We start from the raw sequence: 19,682 nt of genomic DNA on the forward strand, positions 1-19,682 counted from the left end.
TCAGTGTGGCAGTGGTTAAGCAAATTGCGGTATGTCCATGCCACGAATACTACTGAGCAACAACAAAACAAACTAGTGGTGCACACAACTTGAATGGATCTCAAAGGAACTGTGCTGAATGGAAAGAAAACACCAGTCTCAGAAAGTTACATACTGGGACTTCCCTGGTGGCACAGTGGTTAAGAAACCACCTGCCAATTCAGGGGACACGGGTTCAATCCCTGGGCTGGGAAGATCCCACATGTCGTGGAGCAACTAAGCCCGCAACAACTACTGAGCCTAAGTGTCACAACTACTAACACCCGCACACCTAGAGCCCATGCTCTGCCACAAGAGAAGCCATCACAATGAGAAACCTGCACATGGCAACGAAGAGAAGCCCCCACTTGCCGCAACTAGAGAAAGCTTGCTCACTGCAACAGACCCAACACAGCCAAAAAATAAATAAGTAAATAAAATTTTAAAAAGAAAGAAAGAAAGTTACATACTGTGTGATTTTGTTTTTACAACAGTCTTGAAATGACAAAATTATAGAAATGGAAAACAGATCGGTGGTTGCTGGGAGTTGGGAAGGGGAGAGCAAGGGAGGTGGCTGTGGCTGTGAAAAGGTAGCAGGGGGTCCGGGGAGTAGATTCTTATGATAGAGCTGTTCTGTATCTTGACTATGGTGATAGTCACAAAAGTCTATAAATGTGATAAAACTGCACAGAACTAAATACATACACCCATATGTTTGCATGTAGAATTGCTATAATCTGAATAAGGTCAGTGGATTGTACCCACGTCAATTTCCTGGCTGTGCTATTTTACTATAGTTACATAGTTAATATTAGGAGAAATTGGGTGAAAGGTATACGGGGTTTTTTTCTGTATTATTTTTTATAACTGCATGTGGATGTACAATTAAATATCTGAAAAATGCATGTTACAACAAGGATGTCCACAATCAGAAACTCCATTCAAGATTAAACTTGACATTCCCAACCCATAGGCTAGACAAAAAAAGGAGTAAGAGCCTTTAGTGTTAGAAAGGACTACGCAGGGCTTCCTAGGTGGTGCAGTGGTTGAGAATCCACCTGCCAATGCAGGGGACACGGTTCGATCCCTGCTCCAGGAAGATCCCACATGCCACGGAGCAACTAAGCCCGTGTGCCACAGCTATTGAGCCTGCGCTTTAGAGCCCATGATCCACAACTATTGAGCCCATGTACTGCAACTACTGAAGCCCACGTGCCTAGAGGCCATGCTCCACAACAAGAGAAGCCACGGCAATGAGGAGCCTGAGCACCACAATGAGGAGTAGCCCCCACTCACCGCAACTAAAGAAAGCCTGTGCACAGCAAAAAAAAATCCAACACGGCCAATAATATAAATTAATTAATTAATTAAAAATTGTATTTTAAAAAAAGAAGGACTACGCAAAACTTTCATTATCTGTTCACAATATGACTGTCCACACAGTAAATCTGTATCTATGGATAAATTACCAAGTTGTATAGAAGATCGAGTTGTTTATAAATCAATCATATTCCTATATAAAAGAAGTATTCAAAAATGTAATTTTAGAATACTATTTACACTAATATCAAAAAGTACTCCTTTCATGTAGCTAACAAAAGACATATAACAACTTTATGGAGTATATCATAAAAATTTATTGAAAGATATTAAATAAGATCGAAGTATGTGGTCTGTCTACTAATAGAAAGAGTCAATGTTATTTCAAAAAATAACTTTTCAAGCCAATCCATATATTCAATTCTATCTCCATCAAAATCACAAGTTGTTTCTTTTTTTTAATTACTTGACAAGCTATTCCAAACTATTTTGTATTAGAATATCTAAGACGTGCATGAAGGAAAAGAACACACTGGAGAGACTTGTTCTATCAAGACAACAAAACTTAATTGAAAACCAGAGTAAGAATGATGGTGTGATATTGACTCAGGAATAGACAGACTAATGGGACAGGGTAAAGATTCCAAAACTACATATATGACAACTTGCCAAATGACAAAAAGTGACAGTGATGACAGAATAGACTACTCAATAAAGGGAGCTGGTCAATTGGGTATAATGAAGCTATAATGAAACTAAAAAAGAGGGGGAGAGGGACTCTTCCTCTCACCATTCATGAAAATTAGAGTTGGATGAAATTCCTAATTGTAAAATCAAACATTTAAATTGATGAAGAAAACACCTTACTACCTCAGTTAGAAAAGAATTTCAAAAATAATAAAGGGAAATGCTGACACATTCAACCCAAATAACAGTTATAACTTTTGATTTAAAAAAAAAAGACTTTTAAAATGTAAACAGATGAGCCACAAACTGGGAAAAGCATTAGTATGCAAACTTCTAAAAATAAATGAGAAAACCAAAGTTGTAAATGTGCAAAGGATCTAAACAAGCAGTCTTGAGAACAGAAAAACCCTAGGGTTTAAAAAAAATATGAAAAGCTGCCTAACCTCATTAGTAATCAAAGAAATAAAAATTAAAATAACAAGGAGAGAAAGATTCACAAATCATGGGTCCATAAAAATTTGAAAATTTGATAATAATATTAAGTATTAGGGAAGATGTTAAATAATGGGAACTTGACACACCACTGATGAAAATTTTAAAGCAATTTAGCAATATCTAGAAATGTTAAAGTGTTCATATTCTGGGAACTACACTCCTGTGTATTTATCCCAAAAACTCTCACATGTGCATGTGGAGATATATACAAGAATGTCCTTTGTAGCACTGCTTACATAATGGAAAGTTGGACTAGACTTGTGTATAAACATGAAAAAAATCTCACAAACATAATATTGAGGAACAAGAGCAAACTGGCAAAACAAATTGTAAAAAAACAACACCATATGTTATTTAGGGTCATATACATATATAATCGAAGTATAAAGTCACTCATAAGCATAATAAATGCCAAATTTTGGATAGTATTACTTCTGGGATAGAGGGGGACAAAAATGTATTCTAAATGTTTTATATGGTATGCTGCATATTGGGTACATGCTCATTTTTTATATTATTTTCTGTACTCATCTAAAATATGTCATAATTTAAATAAAGAAAATAAAGGAATAATCAAACAGATCGTAGGCAAATGCAAACAAAAAGAAAATGAGAGTGGTTTAATTAATATTTATATGTTGAAAATTAAGATCAAAATCACTAAACAGGTAAAGGAAGACATTACATAATGAAGATAAGATATATAAAGGATGTATGAGAATCGTAAACGTGTACTCGTGACAATAAAACCTAAATATATCATGATAAGTTTTATGGTTTAAGTTTTATAAACAAGAACATTATCTGCCAATAATTAAAAGTAATTTACCAGGTTGACTCCTGGCCACTCTTATCTAAATCACTGCCGCTATCACCTCCACCCCAGGCCAGTTACTCTATAGCATACCATCCTGTTCGTGTATTTTATAACATTTGTGAAAAATTTAAATTGTCTTGTTTATTTGTGTCATTGTTTATTTTGTGTGCCTTTTGTTAGTACAAAGTAAGCTCCCTGACAGCAGCGATCTTATCTGTCTAACCTACCAGTGTATCCCTGGTGTCTAAAGTAATGAGCAACACGAGTAACCCTCAAGTAAACATTTAATTAATTAATCAATCAATACCTTTCATGCTCCGCCATTTCAGAAATAAAAGGATTTTTATTCAAAAATTCTCTCAGTGTTTCCTTTTTTTTAGATCTCTTTCTTGGCTTCATTTCTGTAGTCTTAACATGGGAGATAACAAAAATGTTACAAATCAAATTTAAAATCTGAACACAGTACTATAACCTGTACTCTAAAACTTATCTCTTGATATTACAACAGTGGTTTCTTTATGCCCCTCAATTAAAATTATTACCAAAAGTAACAGAAGTACCCCTATAGACAAAAAAAAAAAAAAAAAAGATTATAAAAATATCCATGTGATACCTTAAGAATTAAAATATATTGCATAATTTTAAAATTATGCTTGTTGGTATTGTCTTCTGTTTAATATAATAATAAGTTATAGTGCAGCCAAGCATCTCTAGATACAAGTCTAAGTTCATTAACTTAAAATTCAAAATTTATATGAAACTTACTCTTCCAGTCTCCACCACTGCAGCTCTGAACCTCTTCACAGGTTTGGTGGCCTTTTTACACAAAGTACTGTCCTTAAATTTTATTCTTTTTATTCCAAGTAGGGACTCATTTCTCCTAATACAAAAAGATAAAGTCAGTTAAAAGGATCTGCAAGAACTTGCAAAACTACCCCAAAGTAATAAATCTTTAATGAGTGTTGTCACTGAAATTATGCCAGAAGAATATCCAAAATTGGTTGTGTCCCATGCATAAATGGGACTGTGATACTCCTGGTCATCAAGGAATAGCTGGCCTCTCAAAAGAGTAAAATGTAAATCATACCATAAAATGTGATGAGAGCTGAAGTATGATGTAGGAGGAATAGAACTGAATTGAACTGAAAATAAAATGTGAACACTTTCCTTTAAAACTGAGAAGATAACTATATGAGAGTTACCCTAGACAAAATACCTTGCTTCCAACAGACTTTACTTAGTCCTTTTAGTTCCATCATGTGCAAGCTCCAGCAACTATTAATTTCTGGATATCAACAGGAGCTAAGCATTTTAGATGTCTACACTCATCCCTTGCTATATACAGGGGATTGGTTCCAGGATCCGCTGGATACCAAAAGTCAAGGATGCTCAAATCCTTTACATAAAATGGCATAGTATTTGCATATAACCTACATACATCCTCCTATATACTTTATATCATCTCTAGATTATGTAAAATACAATGTAAATTCTATGTAAATAGTTGTAAATGTAATGTAAATGCAATGTACATAGTTGACAGGAGTATGGCAAATTCAAGTTTTACTTTTTGGAACTTTCCGGAATTTTTTTCCCAAATATTTCCGATCCATGGTTGGCTGGATGCCAGGATGCAGAGTGCATGCCAAGGGCTGACGGTACTAAATATTCTCCCTTCCCTCAATCACCTGCAGGGATTCTCAACCTTGTTTTTTTAATAAGCCACTGAAATCAAGTGGGGCTCTCAGGAACTGAAATCATGTGGGTCCTGGGCACTGAGGCCTCCTTTTGTCCACCATTTCTTATAGGCAAGACTCCAGCCTCCATGACCTTCCCTGAGTTCCAAAGGGCTGATTGGAACACTTGCTAATCAAGGCAGGAGCAGCCAAGAAACCACCTGAGGCAAGATTAAAGGGACAAGAGAAGCTCATGGAGATTAGGAGATGACCACCTGAGATTAAGGGAGTACAAGCCCTGCTCACACCCTAATCCTGTCAAAGACCCCACCTTTGAACCACTGTTATAAAACCCTTCATCAAATCCTCCTGGGTTGGGACACTAGTTTTTTGAGGCCAAACCACCCCCCCAACCCCTCCAACCCCCCGCACTCTCCAGTGTGTTTCCCTCTGCCTGACAAAGCAATAAAAACCTATCCTTTTCTCCTTCACCCAAAACCCTGTCTCCAGGATTTAATTTGGCACCGGTGTACAGAGAGGCCAAGCTTTCAGTAACACCACTGACGCCTATGGTAACCTGTGCTCTTCTCTGAACACTGTAAAGTCGCTTGTTATCCCTCCCTCTATTGGTATTTACTACCTATTTTCCTTGAAATTTATCTATTTCCTAAAATTCATGTTTCTTCTGGTAAGTACTTGCTAGGTACAACAACACCCTGCTATAACATGATAAATGGGATCCAAAAACTTAAATAAAATGTAAGTTATATTAACACAAGGCAGATGAAGTGACCAGGTGAAATCTGGATAGCCAATTCCAGGGGTTTGGGTTCCAAATTCATTTTGGTCCCAGCAGTGGTTGGCCTCTCACTTCAATTTTGATAAAAATGATCCTGGATCCTGTGGCTGGTTGGGACTCCAGCCAAGCTGCAGTTATTCCAAGAGTCTCCCAGTTAGTGGGCATTCATTTTGGCAAATGTTTTGTCTGCCTGAACTATAAAGCTTGGACCACTGATCACTGGGGACTTGGGGATCTATCCTTTACTCTGCTACTTGCACTCTGAGATTAGTGGCCTGCTGTTTTCCAACCAGCTTGGTCTCTTGTCTACCTTCTCTCTCCCACCCCACCAGAATGCTTTTATTGCTGTTATTCCAGAAAGAGATGGGGTGGGGAGGAGACTGTGGGTATACCCTTGGGCCACCATCTTCCCAATCCTCTCAGCATTCTCCTCCCTGCTCTGCAGAACTCTCACCCACTGAATAGATTCCTCCACTCCTCAACCTCTTCGTAAAATGCTTCCTCCTAGCTCTGACTGCTTTTTATTTTGTTTATGGTGTGTTATGAAAAATAGTACTTCTAAATTTTCATGTAATCAATGTTATTGATCTTTGATGTCATGGCTTATTCATTGGTTTGGTTACTTACATCACTGCCTGTTTCTGACCCAAAACACTGAGTTCCAATGACTCCCTATTATTTCACAAACACAACCCCATTATACTTTATTTGACAGCACAAGCCTCTCTTTTTGCCCCTTTTTTTAAATATCTTTCATTATTCTAGCCCATTCCATACAAACTAATCTGACTGCAACTGCATTAAACCAACATTAATTTGAGAATAATAGAAATCTTTACAATATTCCATCTGCTCATCAAGCAATATACTATGTCTCTCCATTTATTCAAGTCACTTTTTATATCCCTTATTAAAGATGGTTGGTCTACTTTACATTAACCTAAGTCCCCTCACAATTCCTGACAAACTTAATCCTGTACTTCATAGAAATGGGCTCACTTTCTCATTATACTCTCTAGTTGATACAGCAAAGCATTGATTTTGCATCTAGCCATACTATAGAATTCTATTATTAGTTCTGATAGTTTTCAGTTAATTAACTTGTTAAGTTAAAAAAGTAGTAATTATTTGCAGATATCAATCTTTCCTCTCTATTTTCAGAGAACTTCACTGTGGAATTCATTTGACAAATATTTTTGAGACCCTACTATGTGATAATCACATAACTTCTAATCCTGATTTCTATTTCTTATTTTAATGCTCTGCCAAGAGCTTTCAGAGCAATGTTAAGTGACAGAAGGAATAACAGGTTTCTCTGTTGTATTGCACGTTTTAACAAAAAATCTTCTTCTAATCCTAGTCTGCCGGTAATTGCTGCTGAACTCCACCACATGACTTTTTAGCGCCTATGAAAGACTCCTTTGCCTACTAGTGATAATTATATTTAGGTTTCCTACTATGTTTATACTGAGAACAAAATCTACATTGTCACCACTAAATTTATAAGCTAGTGTTTTATTTTGATTCTATATACTTCTAAAGTATATAGATCTCTAATTTTCTATATTTTTATTCTTTTTACAAAACTGTTATCAGAGCCTGCTTTGATAAATTTACTAAGAAACTATAATCATGCTCTGAAGTAGCTTTATGTTAAACAAAATTATTTGTTCCTGTGAAAGAACTAGCCTTAAAAAGTTTAAGAGCTTTAAAGGGCGTTTAGTCTCAATTGGCTATATACATTAAATTAATCATATGAGTTATGTACATTTTCCAAGTCCTTCTTATATCTGTCTTTTTAAAGTAGCACATTAAACTCTCAATATTACTATGTTTCTATCAAATTAGCCTTGTCTTTTCAGCACTTATTTTCATATACTTTGATTTTTTGTTACGTAGAACACGAAAATTCATGAAATATCTTCACTGTGATTTATAAGCATTATCAGTAGAATCACCAATGTGAAAAGGTAGCATTAAAAATAAGTAACAAAGAGATTACTCTTTAAATGTTACCAGGACAACTGATTAAAATTTTTAGGGGAAATTAGAATAAAACATTAAATCTAAACCATGAAACTATAAAATTGGAAGAAAATATTGCTGCATATTTGTCTGTTGAAAAGCATACAAAAATTTTTCTTTGTGCAAAAACATGTCAAGCAAACAAACATAAAAAGAAAATAGATATTACTATCAAAGTAGAAATCAGGGTGTTGCATCCGCCTCCCCTCTGTATTCCTTGACTTGGAGAAGAACATCCTAAGACATCTGCTCAGGCTTAAAAACTGAAATCATTACCTTTGGCTTAAACTCAGTTACACTGCTCAATCTCCAAACTCACATCTTTCATTATACCACCGGTCTAAACCACTTATTCTGGTTTCCTCTTTCAGAACATCTATTATTCTTCCGTTGGACCTCCATGGTCAGCCCTCCAAATTTTACTGCACACTGAAAATACGTTCCGATTTTCTTTGGTATCAAGAATATTACGTATAGCTTCCAAACATCTCATTTTGGTTATTGTTTATTTAACTTCGTGGGACTTTTAATTCTGGCCAGTTCTCTCATTTCCATGGCCTGTTTCATTTAATAGAAGCAATTTCGTCTTTTACCTTTTGAAAATATGAAGCATATATATTCCAAGCTTTTGTTCTAATAAATGAAGTGCCTATTTTAGGAAGAATATTTTCCTGCAGGTTTTTATGAGAATGTTTCTCTTCTGCTGCCATTTTTAAAGTAGATCTTGTGTTATTGATGTTTTGTCTTCCTAGAATGAGATAGATAGACCTATGTCCAGTGTTAAAATTAAAACCCAATTACTGGAAGAAAAGCTGGTTTCACCTGGCATCTCTCATAACTGGCACAAAACACAATTTTCTTTCAGGGCAGAGAGAGCCATTCAGGCTTAGAGAATAAGAGGGTTAACTTTAAGTTTTACTACTTCTATCTGAGGAACTCTCCATTCCCATATACATATGGGAACCCCAAGGAACGGCTCTGCTTGCTACTGTCGAGAATTAGAGAAGCATGGTAACTGGCCAAAACTGGACCTCAAAACCACACAATAAACAAAAACAAGCTCAAAATGGATTAAAGACTTAATGTAAGACCTGAAACCATAAAACTTCTAGAAGAAAACATAGGCAGTATGCTCTCTGACACTGGTCTTAGCAATATGTTTTTGGATATGTCTCCCCAGGCAAGAGAAACAAAAGCAAAAGTAAACAAATGGGACTCCATCAAAGGGAGGAAGGGATTACTGAAAATATTCAAAAGGCACAAACTTTCAGTTATAAGATAAATAAGAACTAGGGATGTAATGTACAACAAGATAAAGATAATTAACACTGCTGTAGGTTATAAACTGTTAAGAGAGTAAATCTTAAGAATTCTCATCACAAGGAAGAAAAAAATGTTTCCCACTTCTTTAATGTTGCATTTTAAGTGGGACGATAGATGTTCACTAAACCCACTGTGGTCATCATTTCATGATGCATGCAAGTCAAATCACTATGCCACACAACTTAAAACTTATACTGTGCTGCATGTCAGTTATATCTCAATAAAACTGGAGGGGAAAATTAAATAATAAACAAACAAACAAACAAATAAATAAATAACTGAACCAAAAGTCTGTGTGAGAGATGCTGATGGCCTAGAGATGCTATCATCCAACCTGACTCAGTAGCAAAAGGCCTAATTTATTTCCTGCTATAAATATGAACATGCTCTATTATTCCTTAGTTCAGTTGTGCAAATATTTTTATGTTTATTTATTTATTTACACAGACATAAATACTCACTACCTTCCAGATGGCTGTTTTAACTGCATATACCCTACTCTTTTTCATCCACCTTATATATCTTTAAGGAAGAATTTTACCCATTTTTTAAAGTTGTTAATGCTAATAAAACAGATATTACAAGTACCTTCTCAAGAAGTCATAGACGGGATTTGTTATCTCCACCATAAGTTGAAATTTTTCATCATTCATACATTTTTGCATAACTTGTGTAAAGAATTCCAGGAACCGAGGTCTCTGCTTAAATTTCATAACTGTGAAAACAAGAAGGTTCATATATAATCACCAATACACTTGGCTATTGGCATTGAAAGGTTACTATTGCTATTAGTCACTTTGATCTAACAGGCAAGTTTATTAACCCACTTATTAGATTTCTCACTTTTAAAAAAATGTACTGAGTAAATGTGGTGAGACTACTGTTTTTCTAAAATCAAATATTCATTTACGGTCTAAATTTCATTTATTTTTCAAATATCTCGGTGTTGAAAGATTTCCTAAAAGTTGCCTCTAACATACGACTAGGTGGGGGGGGGGGGGGAATTGCTGATAATTAGCAAAATAACTAGTTATCCTAATTTTTATTAATTTCACTCTGGGATAAGCAATACTGTTGCTATTTCTTCATAGCTGAGCTTAAAGATCACTAACACATTTTTCAGTTCCCTGGTTTTTGTAAGCTTCACAATAACACCATTTACTGCCAAAATAAGCCACCATCAATGTTCCGTCTTTCCAGACTTTAAATCAGGTTCCTATTTTGGTCTCTTTCATTACTTGGTGATCAAGACTCTGCCTGATTCTGAATGGGTAAGAAACCAAAATCTTCTGCCTAGAACAGGTGAAACCTTTAAGTAGAAAACAACAGAATCCGCAGAATAAAAGATCTTCAACAGTAAGGTGAGTGAACAACAGGCACGTCTAGGTCACCTACCTTCTTTCACAGCACCTTTGACTGACCAATTTAAAACTACAGGGTACAGAAATATGGGATCCTCTGCTCCGGAGAGTTCAGTTGCGACATCTAAGGTTAAAAAGAGTTAATAAGTTGTGGCTTCTGCTTAACATCAATAACCAAACATGAAAATTCTTTGGTGGAGATGAAAAACAGGAAAGCACCCAAGCATACATTCTAAATTATGTGCCTTACAATATCAATTACATCATATTTTGGAGATTAAGATAGCAAATAATCTCAATTATTTTCATTTTTTTTTTTTCCCTTAAAGGCCAAGGAGTCTACCACCAAATAGGGGAAGAGTTTCCAAGGCATGAGTCTTTCTTATTCAACAGCTGTTGTGTATCAACACATATCAGGCTCAGAAACCTACCAACTATATGAAAATTTTTATAAAATTATATAAAATAAATAAAAGGCTGATTTATTATTTATACAATTATCTTTAAAAGGCAGTAAAGTATAGAATAATGAACAGGACAGCCCCTGGAGCCAGGCTCAGATTCTAAGTCTGAGATTTTTTTTTTTCAGGCTGCACGGCATTCGGGATGCGGGATCTTAGGTCCCCAACCAGGGATCAAACCCATTGGTAGTGCAGAGTCTTACCCGCTGGACCACCAGGGAAGTCCCTAAGTCTGACACTTTTTAGTTATGAGACCTTGGGAAGTCACTCATCTTCTCTATGCCTCATCTTTAAAATGGGGATAATAATAGTACCTTTTTCATATGGTTGTTATATAAGGGTTATATAAGTTTTAATAAGTATAAAAAATTTAAAATAGTTCCTGGCACACAGAAAGCACTGCATAAAACTATTATTTTTATTATTGTTTTGTTACTGAATTTACTGTTTAGCTAGTAACATCATATTGTGCTTCTTAGTAAAACGTGGCGGGGGGGGAGTTGGATAATATGAAAATAAGTAATCCACATTTCCAGAACACTTTAAATTTTAAGAATTATATTTTTTATATGTAACCAGATAATTACAGCTTTCCCAAAACTAAGTTTACTAGTTATGTGAATAACAGAGCATTGGGTTCATATCATAAATTCAGCTTGAAACAGACATGGAGTGTACTGAAATAAAGTGAGAGGTCCAAGTCAGGGAATTATGAAACACTACAGCCACCCAGATATAACTGAGGCACAAAGCAAGAGAGGTGGGGTGGGGACACAGAATTCTACAAGCATAGTTACTTCCCCAAAGACCAAGAGGCCAAAAGTGGAGCCTCCCAATGAGACAAATTTAGGTGCTCTTTTGTTCTTCTAGAAGTCCTCCTTCTTAAAAATGTGATAATAGTTGCCATCCCCAGAAGCTAAGTCAATATCTTAATCAGATTTCCAAACTGCAAATTCCAAAACTCCAAGCAGTGTGTCAACATTTTGGTCTATTATTAAATTACTATATAGCACAATGACCTAAAATCAGTCTCACTTGAGTAGACCATGGTTCAAATCACTCATACATACCAACTGTCATACCACCCCTTTATTTCTGTTACATTTTTGCCTTTAGAGCAGTGATTCTCAATTTTGTGTCCCCCTTCCACAATATATTTGCCAACATTTGCCTTGCAGCTGGCTGTCCCAGCTGGTGGGGTGGGGAGGCAGGGTGCAGTTGGTGTGCTATACGCATCTCCGGACAAAGGCCAGGGATGCCGCTCTATATCCACAATGCCTACGCCAGTCCCCCACAGCAAAGTATTATCCGGCCCAAACTGGCAGTAGTGTCGAGGTTGAGAAGCCCTGCTTTAGAATGAGAAGATTTAGGCTCAAATCCAAGCCAGCTATGTAATGCTAAATAAATCACTTAATCTTTATGAGCCACATCTGTAAAAAGCAGTCAGCAATCCCTTATTAACAGAGTATTGTTAGGATTAATGACATAATATAAAAGCACTGCATAAACCTTAAAGGGTTTACCAAATGCTAATCTCATCCTAATCCTTTTAACAAAATATTTTCTTACTTTAAAAAACAAAATGCTAAACAGAAGCATACAGAAAGAAAAAAAGAATACATTGCTTTGTCAGTTTGAGTAGGTGTGTCTCCAATAAAACCAGCTGTTCATTTATTTTTTCAGGTAATAATGTCTGCTGTGGCTTCTTAGTCTTGGAAGACTTCTTGCAAGAACCCTAGAAACATTGGTTAAATGTCAGAACATACTTCAACATGTTTCAAGAACTGTCATTTTCAAATAACATTCTCTAAAGTATGTTTTATACTTTCATACTTGGTAGACCAAACTATGAATCTACAGGGTGAAATGTATTAATAATTAATTAATAATTAATAATAAGCCACTGTAGTCTAACTAAATGCCAGACATAAAACTACTGTTTTATGGAGGTTGGCCAAAATATTTCTTCTCTTCCCTCTCCCTTTTTTCTAGTAACTTCTGCTCCCCTAACCAGCTCCCCCCAATATACACACCATTCTGAGAGCAGCTGAGGGTATATTTCTACAAATCCTCAAAAGAAAATGCTCTCAGAAATGTATCCCTTTTTCCATTTTCTTTCTTTCCTTTCTTTTTCCCAGTGGGAGCTTCTTTACAAAAAAGCTAATTGCTTTTGCCGCTTTGCCTTTCATTGAACAAAACAGGATTAACAGTTAGTGGATTAAGAATTGGCAGGTCTGCGCTCAGGCTCCCCACCATGTTTTCATCTGTCTGAGCCTGAAAATGGACCACTTAATGTCTCCTGTTCTCCAAAAAACAGACCTCCCAAGCTCTTTTAGGCTTAGAGGGACCCTGAATGGTTATAATGATTTCTGACTCCTATAAATGAGGTATTAGGTTCTCTCAGTCCCTACATCCTTAGTCTGAAAGAAGTATCACAACCTTCAGCTGGACTAGAAGCTCCACGGAAAGGGGCAAGGGGTCCTGTCCTACCACGACGTGAAGGGACAGAGTCCTGAGTCAAGGCCGGGGTGACATAAAGGGGCTGGATGGTGGACTCTGAGAGGGGACAACACTTGGTGAAAAAAGAAAACCCTCAAGTTGCTTTCAACTTGGAACTATTTCTAACAATGACCCCCGCCCCCTCCCGCAAAAAAAAAAAAACAACTTATGGCTAAAAAACTTCATCCAGTGAAACCATGGGTTTGTTTTCTTGTTTCTTTTTTAAGCTTTTTAAACATATAATAGAGATAGAAATGGAGCTATTCCAACTGAAACAGGCTTGAGGGTAAGAGTCTCTATCACCACCCCTCTCACAGAAGGGACTTCAAGTAGTTCCTAGCGCACCTCAGAAACCTGATAAACTAAGCAATATTTCAAAATTTGATCTACAAAATAATTCAACCACATAGTTTCAAGAAAAGGCAATAAAATAAGGTTCTAGTAAGACCCACGCTTGGGAGGCAGATATTAAAAAGTCGTCTCAAACGTAAGCAGCCTCATGAAGACAACTCAGGTGTCACAAGGAGTTTAGGAAATCTACTTTGAACAGAGCAAAAAGCACTGACATGTATCTACTGCATTCAGTGACCCACCCAGAATAATAAAAATCTTCAATCTGGGAGAGACTTTAGAGGGCTTTCAGTCCAATGTCCAGCTGGACGTAGGAAGCTCTCTATCAACACCTAACTGATCACCAGTACTAGAGACAGGTGGATATTCAATATTCTAGCATGAATACATTTTCATTTTCTTGATAATAATTAAAAGAAAAGACAAAAAGCAGCTCTTCACATATTCGTTTTCTTTTATGCAAATGCAACAAATTATAAAAACTGATCAATTTTCTAACATGTTTACTAATATCACATGACCTCTTAGAAAATTCAGCTAATTATATGTTTAAAAGATGAGACACAAAGAACTTTTACCTCCTCTTGCATGTCTTCTTGGTCAGCAACACCAAACAGAGATTTGCACCCTGATGTGATGTCCAACAACTTTTTTCCATAATTTATAATCATTACTGCCAGGTCATATTCCTTCCATGAACGCAGAATCTAATTTAAAATATTTATTAATTATCTCTTTTGGAAACAAGTCTATTTTCAAGTGTTATGTATCATCTTCTGTAAATTCAAAAGTCTCGTTTTGGATGTAACTCCCGTTTTTCTTAAGAAAACGGTAAGCTTACCGCCAGATGACATTTTCCTAGAATTAAAACTGCATGATTTCACTATTTTAAATAAAAGACAAAAACCAGGAATCTCATCAGCAATGAATTCTCTATATCTCTGGGATGTACAGCCATACATCTTTTGGTATAGTAAGTTAACTGTTAAAAAAACATTTCCACTTAAAAGATCCAAGCTCAAACAAAACCATTCTCAAAGGCCACATAACCACCACTTCTTGTCCTCTTTTGTGAAATGGCACAATTACTGACCTCACAATGTCTTGGGGGGGCATTTATAGCAGTAAATGCTTTATAAGACATCCTGGTAGTGAGCTAGGCTGGAGGTCAGCTGGTGTGGGCAGATTCTCCATGCGCCCTAGGGGAAGCACACACTGTACTCATAAGAAGAGAAGGGCCTGCTCTGCCACTCTCGTTCACAGTCCTGGTTACTAATTGTTATCTGGCTTCCTCTAGCCTGGCCCTTACCTACCTCTCCAGCATCATCTGCAAGTATTCATCTCCTTGTACCTTTAAGCTTACAAAATATTGAGCCAAGGATAAATCCTGATATTCACCATAGTGCCAGGACTTCATGCCTTCCTACAGCTGAGGCTTTTCCTAGAACAGCTTTCCTACCTTATTTATATAGCTTTACCTCGTCATCTAGCGTTAACTCCAGGAAAGCTTCCCTGGCCAGCAATCTGACTTGCATAGACCCTGCTCTAGTGAAATACCATGCGAAGGGGACACATTCACAGCGAACCCCCAGGGAACTACTCTTAGGGTATAAATAAGTTTGTATGAATTTCTCTGTAGATGTATTCTGTTAAGTTGAATAGGTTAGTATTTAAGATAAGTAACAACTGTCACTTTCCAGGCAGGGAAGGATATATAAAGTGGCTGAAAAACAGTGAGTGGCTGCTTAAACCTGATAAGACCTACCTCATGCAAGTACGAAGAACTGGAAATATTTCTGTAAGAACTGGAAATATTTCCGTAGGGCAATGGCGTTAAACTAATGCTGACTGTGGGACAGAATGTAGGAAGGAAAACAGTGAAACAAATTTTGCAAAGGTAGTTGGGGTTAGCCCATCCAGGGCTTTGAATGCCAAGCAAAACAGTCCAATCTCATTATAAAATTGATAAAAGAGGGAATGATTTTTATTATTAGAAAACAGAAATGAGCTAACATTTGCTCCCCATTCACATTTGCTTTCCAACATATTTGGTTTATAGAGAACTGTGCAATCTTTTCCCCTTGTTTTAATATGCCAGTGGAAAATACTAAATGAGAATGAATTTTTCCAATTAAAAGAAAAACAGAGAACCATTTCTACTTAACATACCAAACAGTGAAAAGAAATTTCTAAAATGTGCCAGATGTTTGGTATAATAAATGTTTTAACAATGCAAAAATAATGAAACACTTAAGATGACATGTCTCAGAAGTGGCACTTTATTTGGAATTTTGGCAACCTTGGGGAAAAAATACTGTTACTTAAAGGAGAAAGATTCAACCATCTGGAAAGATCACCAATTTTTAAAACAGAACAGAGAAAAGAAACAGGGCCATTTGTCTTAGTACAGGGCTTTACATGTCCTAAGAGAAAACCTATATAAAATATGTTTATACCAAATGAATGCCTTAAATCTGGCACTTGGGGGTGGAGAGGCTTCTGGGTCTGTTGGTCAGGCTGAAGGAAACTTCTGAAATGACAATGCTCAGCACATCCATTTGGAACAGAACCAGCTGTAGTATCAAAATCCTGACATTAATATATACTTAACTTTAAAAAATAAAGTCCAGAACATTCAGGGTCATTTCTACAATATCATCACTTAGATCTCAAAATGATTCCTCAGTTGGAGGAAAGGGACTTGAGTCACGCATGGCATGTCAACAAATGCAGAGCCAGCCCCACACTGGTGTGACAGAAAAACCACAGGCAGCTGAGAGTAGAGGCATGTGAATTCCATGGAGGACCTCAACCTCCACTGGGCCCCGAACACTGGTGGAGAACCCTACTTATGCTAGGTTAGCACTCTCTCCCATCTTCCAGGGGGGCTGTTACACACACCTTCTCACATCTCTGAAACCCACCCTTACTCCCCACCTCCTCACGCTCAGCAAATGACTTTGCTTCCTTTCCACAGAGGAATGCAGGGGAACTGGCTTATCTGCTGTCTCCAAACCCACTTTCACACTCACCTGTAAGACAACCATCCTCCCCTCCTGTGAGAGGGGAGAGGCAAATCTCCCGTCCAGGCTAATCCCACACGTGCCCAGATCCCACTGCCTCCTCCCTGCTGGGGGATCTTGCTCTAGTGGTCACTCCTCCTCACCTATATCTTCATCCCTTTCCTCTCCTGGCTCCTCCCCATTAACGGTCATATACAGAGTGCCTGTGTAAGCAGAACTGGTTTTCTGGTTGGCTGGTTGGCTGGTTGGTTGGTTGGTTGGTTGGTTAGTTGGTTGGTTTTTAACAGGAGAAGTTGCTACTGGCAACTTACAAGCAACAAGCTGCCTTGGAATAAAGTTTCTTTGTTCTGGAAGAAACACTGCAGCAAGCCACTATTAGTTATTTAAATGCAAGGTGAATAGTTGTCCAGTGCCCTGGAAAGACAGTGTAACCTGGTCTTCTCTTATTTGAAAAAGACACCCCTGTCCTGGAAATACTCACTGGTGGAAGGGTTCGGGGGGAGGGGGAGGCCAAGCAGATGAATATATTCTAAAGAAAAGTAACCCTGGAAGGTGCCCTTTTCACCCAGGATTACACTAATTGATGTGTGTGTGTGTGTGTGTGTGTGAGAGAGAGAGAGAGAGAGAGAGAGAGAAAGACAGAGAGATTGAGCAGTGGGAATGGAAAGGAGTTCTTTGGATTGTATGGGACTCCCGCTTTCAATAGTTACCCCATGTGACAATGACAGAACTAATAGCACCAGAAAGATTCCCCAAGTTGAAGAGGGGTTAGGAATAATAAAACAGCTTTGGACTAATCACCTTTCCAATTCTTCCTCTTGCCCAGTGGAAGCAGGACTGGACCCTTGGACTAAGAACACCCTTGAGATTCTTGGACAATTCTTTTCTTACTCTACACACTGACCCTGGGTGATACCATCTATTTCTGTTGCTTCAGTTGAGTCCGTATACTAATGACTCCTGTGTCTTTATATATATATTTGGCCTCTCCTGAACTTTGAGCCTATAGGTCCAATATTATAATGTCCGGCTCTTTGGATATCCTGTATGCCCCCAAATTCAATATATTCAAAACTCATGATCTTTTCCTCCTTCCCCACCCAGGGTTCAACAAATTGCATTGTACTCACCCAACTGCCCAGACAGCTGGATTCCTGTGGACGCTTCCCCCCCACCTTGATCCCCCCATTCAATTCTATCTCATAAGTAATTCTTGAATCCTTTCGATTCTATTTCCCACTTTTTCACACTAGTTTAGTTTATCATGTCTCACCTGCTAACTCATTTCCTGCCTCGGATCTTATCCCCCTCTAATTATTAGCTGTTGTGCAGCCAGAATAATTTCTTTTTTCTAAAATGCAAATCTCATTACATCATTACCAGGTTTGAAACCCCTGAATGGCTCCTTTCTGACCTCATTAGATGGGCATTCCTCATCTGGTACTTGTTCACTGTTCCACTTTTTAAGGTGACTGAAATATTTAATCATATCCTCCATAATTAAAAACAAATCTGATTCTTCTTTTCCCAAACTGTGAAATTATTTCTTATTTTCTCACTGATTACTACCTGAGGCAATGTTAATAATCCTGCATCTTTTACATTTTTAAAAAAATAAGTGCCTTTAGGCTTTATCATGTCTTATCATAGAAAAGTATTTTTTTAATTCTCATGTAATTATTTATCTACTTTCTTCTGTGTATCTTTTGAATTTTGTGCCCTGTTGACAAAGGTCTCCCCTGATTTCAAAGCAATCCAACTATGCTCAAATCCACCTGGACTTCATTTTGTTTATGGTATGAGGTAGGACTCTGATGTTGCTTATTTTCAAATGAATAGTCAGTATATCAGCACCTTTTATTAATAAATTATCATTTCCTCAATGACTCTAAATGCCACATTAGTCTTATATTAAATTCTTCTTGCTGACCTGGGGCTCGCTCTTCCTGGAGTCTTTATTCTAGTCCACTAATCTATTTGCCCATTACTCTCTTAAGACCATTTTTTACTGAAGTAGCCTTGTGATAAATTTTAGTATCTACTGAGAACTGCTAAACAATACTAATTAATTTCAAAGAAACCCCATTGGAATTCTGATTAAAACTGCATTGCATGTAAATATCATTTTAGGAAAGATTTGTATTGCTATGACAGTAAGTCTTCCTATTCAAGAAGTTAGTGTGGCCTGCCAGATGCGCAGATCTTATTTTGTGTCCTTCAGTAAGATTTCACATTTCTTTTATTTAGGTTCTTTAACATTTTGTTAAGTTTACAATATCGTGTATTATAAGTGGTACATTTTCCCCTGTCCATTTCTAACTGGCTACTACTCATATTAAAAATAAAAACAATAAGAAAAACAGAGACAAAATTCAACTTATCAGTTTGTCTCTTACATAACTTTATAAATTCCTATACCACTTTATAAATTCCCTTTTTAATTCTAGTAATCTTTTACTAGGTCTCTTTGAGACCGCTACAATTACAAATTATGCTTTTCTAATACTACAAAATTATTTCATACCCTTACATTGCCTAAGACAGAATCTCTACAAATAATGGATCGCTTTATTAAGAGTCAGTATCTTCTGTGCTTGATTTTAAGGAAACAGCTTCAGAAATCTGCCATTTAGTTACTGATGAACCCAGTGACAGGGCAAGAATAAAGATGCAGATGCAGAGAATGGACTGGAGGACACGGGGCTGGGGCGGAGGAGGCGAAGGGGAAGTTGGGACAAAGAGAGAGTAGCACAGACATATATACACTACCAACTGTAAAATAGATAGCTAGTGGGAAGTTGCTGTATAACAAAGGGAGATCAACTCA

The 19,682-nt window shown here is 37.0% G+C and overlaps 1 protein-coding gene across 2 annotated transcripts in view; it reads right to left on the reverse strand.

Annotated features, from left to right (window-relative positions):
* Window positions 1-19,682, reverse strand: part of CFAP54 (cilia and flagella associated protein 54) — a 277,803-nt gene that overhangs the window by 170,452 nt on the left and 87,669 nt on the right. For both annotated transcript variants that reach the window (XM_057741715.1, XM_057741714.1), the window contains exons 27-32: window positions 14,411-14,539; window positions 12,603-12,717; window positions 10,556-10,645; window positions 9,749-9,875; window positions 4,103-4,217; window positions 3,645-3,745 (exon numbers count right to left, since the gene is read on the reverse strand). In XM_057741715.1, coding sequence (XP_057597698.1) covers window positions 3,645-3,745; window positions 4,103-4,217; window positions 9,749-9,875; window positions 10,556-10,645; window positions 12,603-12,717; window positions 14,411-14,539 — 677 coding nt within the window. The remainder of the gene's footprint in view (window positions 1-3,644; window positions 3,746-4,102; window positions 4,218-9,748; window positions 9,876-10,555; window positions 10,646-12,602; window positions 12,718-14,410; window positions 14,540-19,682) is intronic.

The sequence above is a fragment of the Hippopotamus amphibius genome, chromosome 7 (genome assembly GCF_030028045.1).
Source record: "Hippopotamus amphibius kiboko isolate mHipAmp2 chromosome 7, mHipAmp2.hap2, whole genome shotgun sequence".
Classification (NCBI taxonomy): Eukaryota; Metazoa; Chordata; class Mammalia; order Artiodactyla; family Hippopotamidae; genus Hippopotamus; species Hippopotamus amphibius.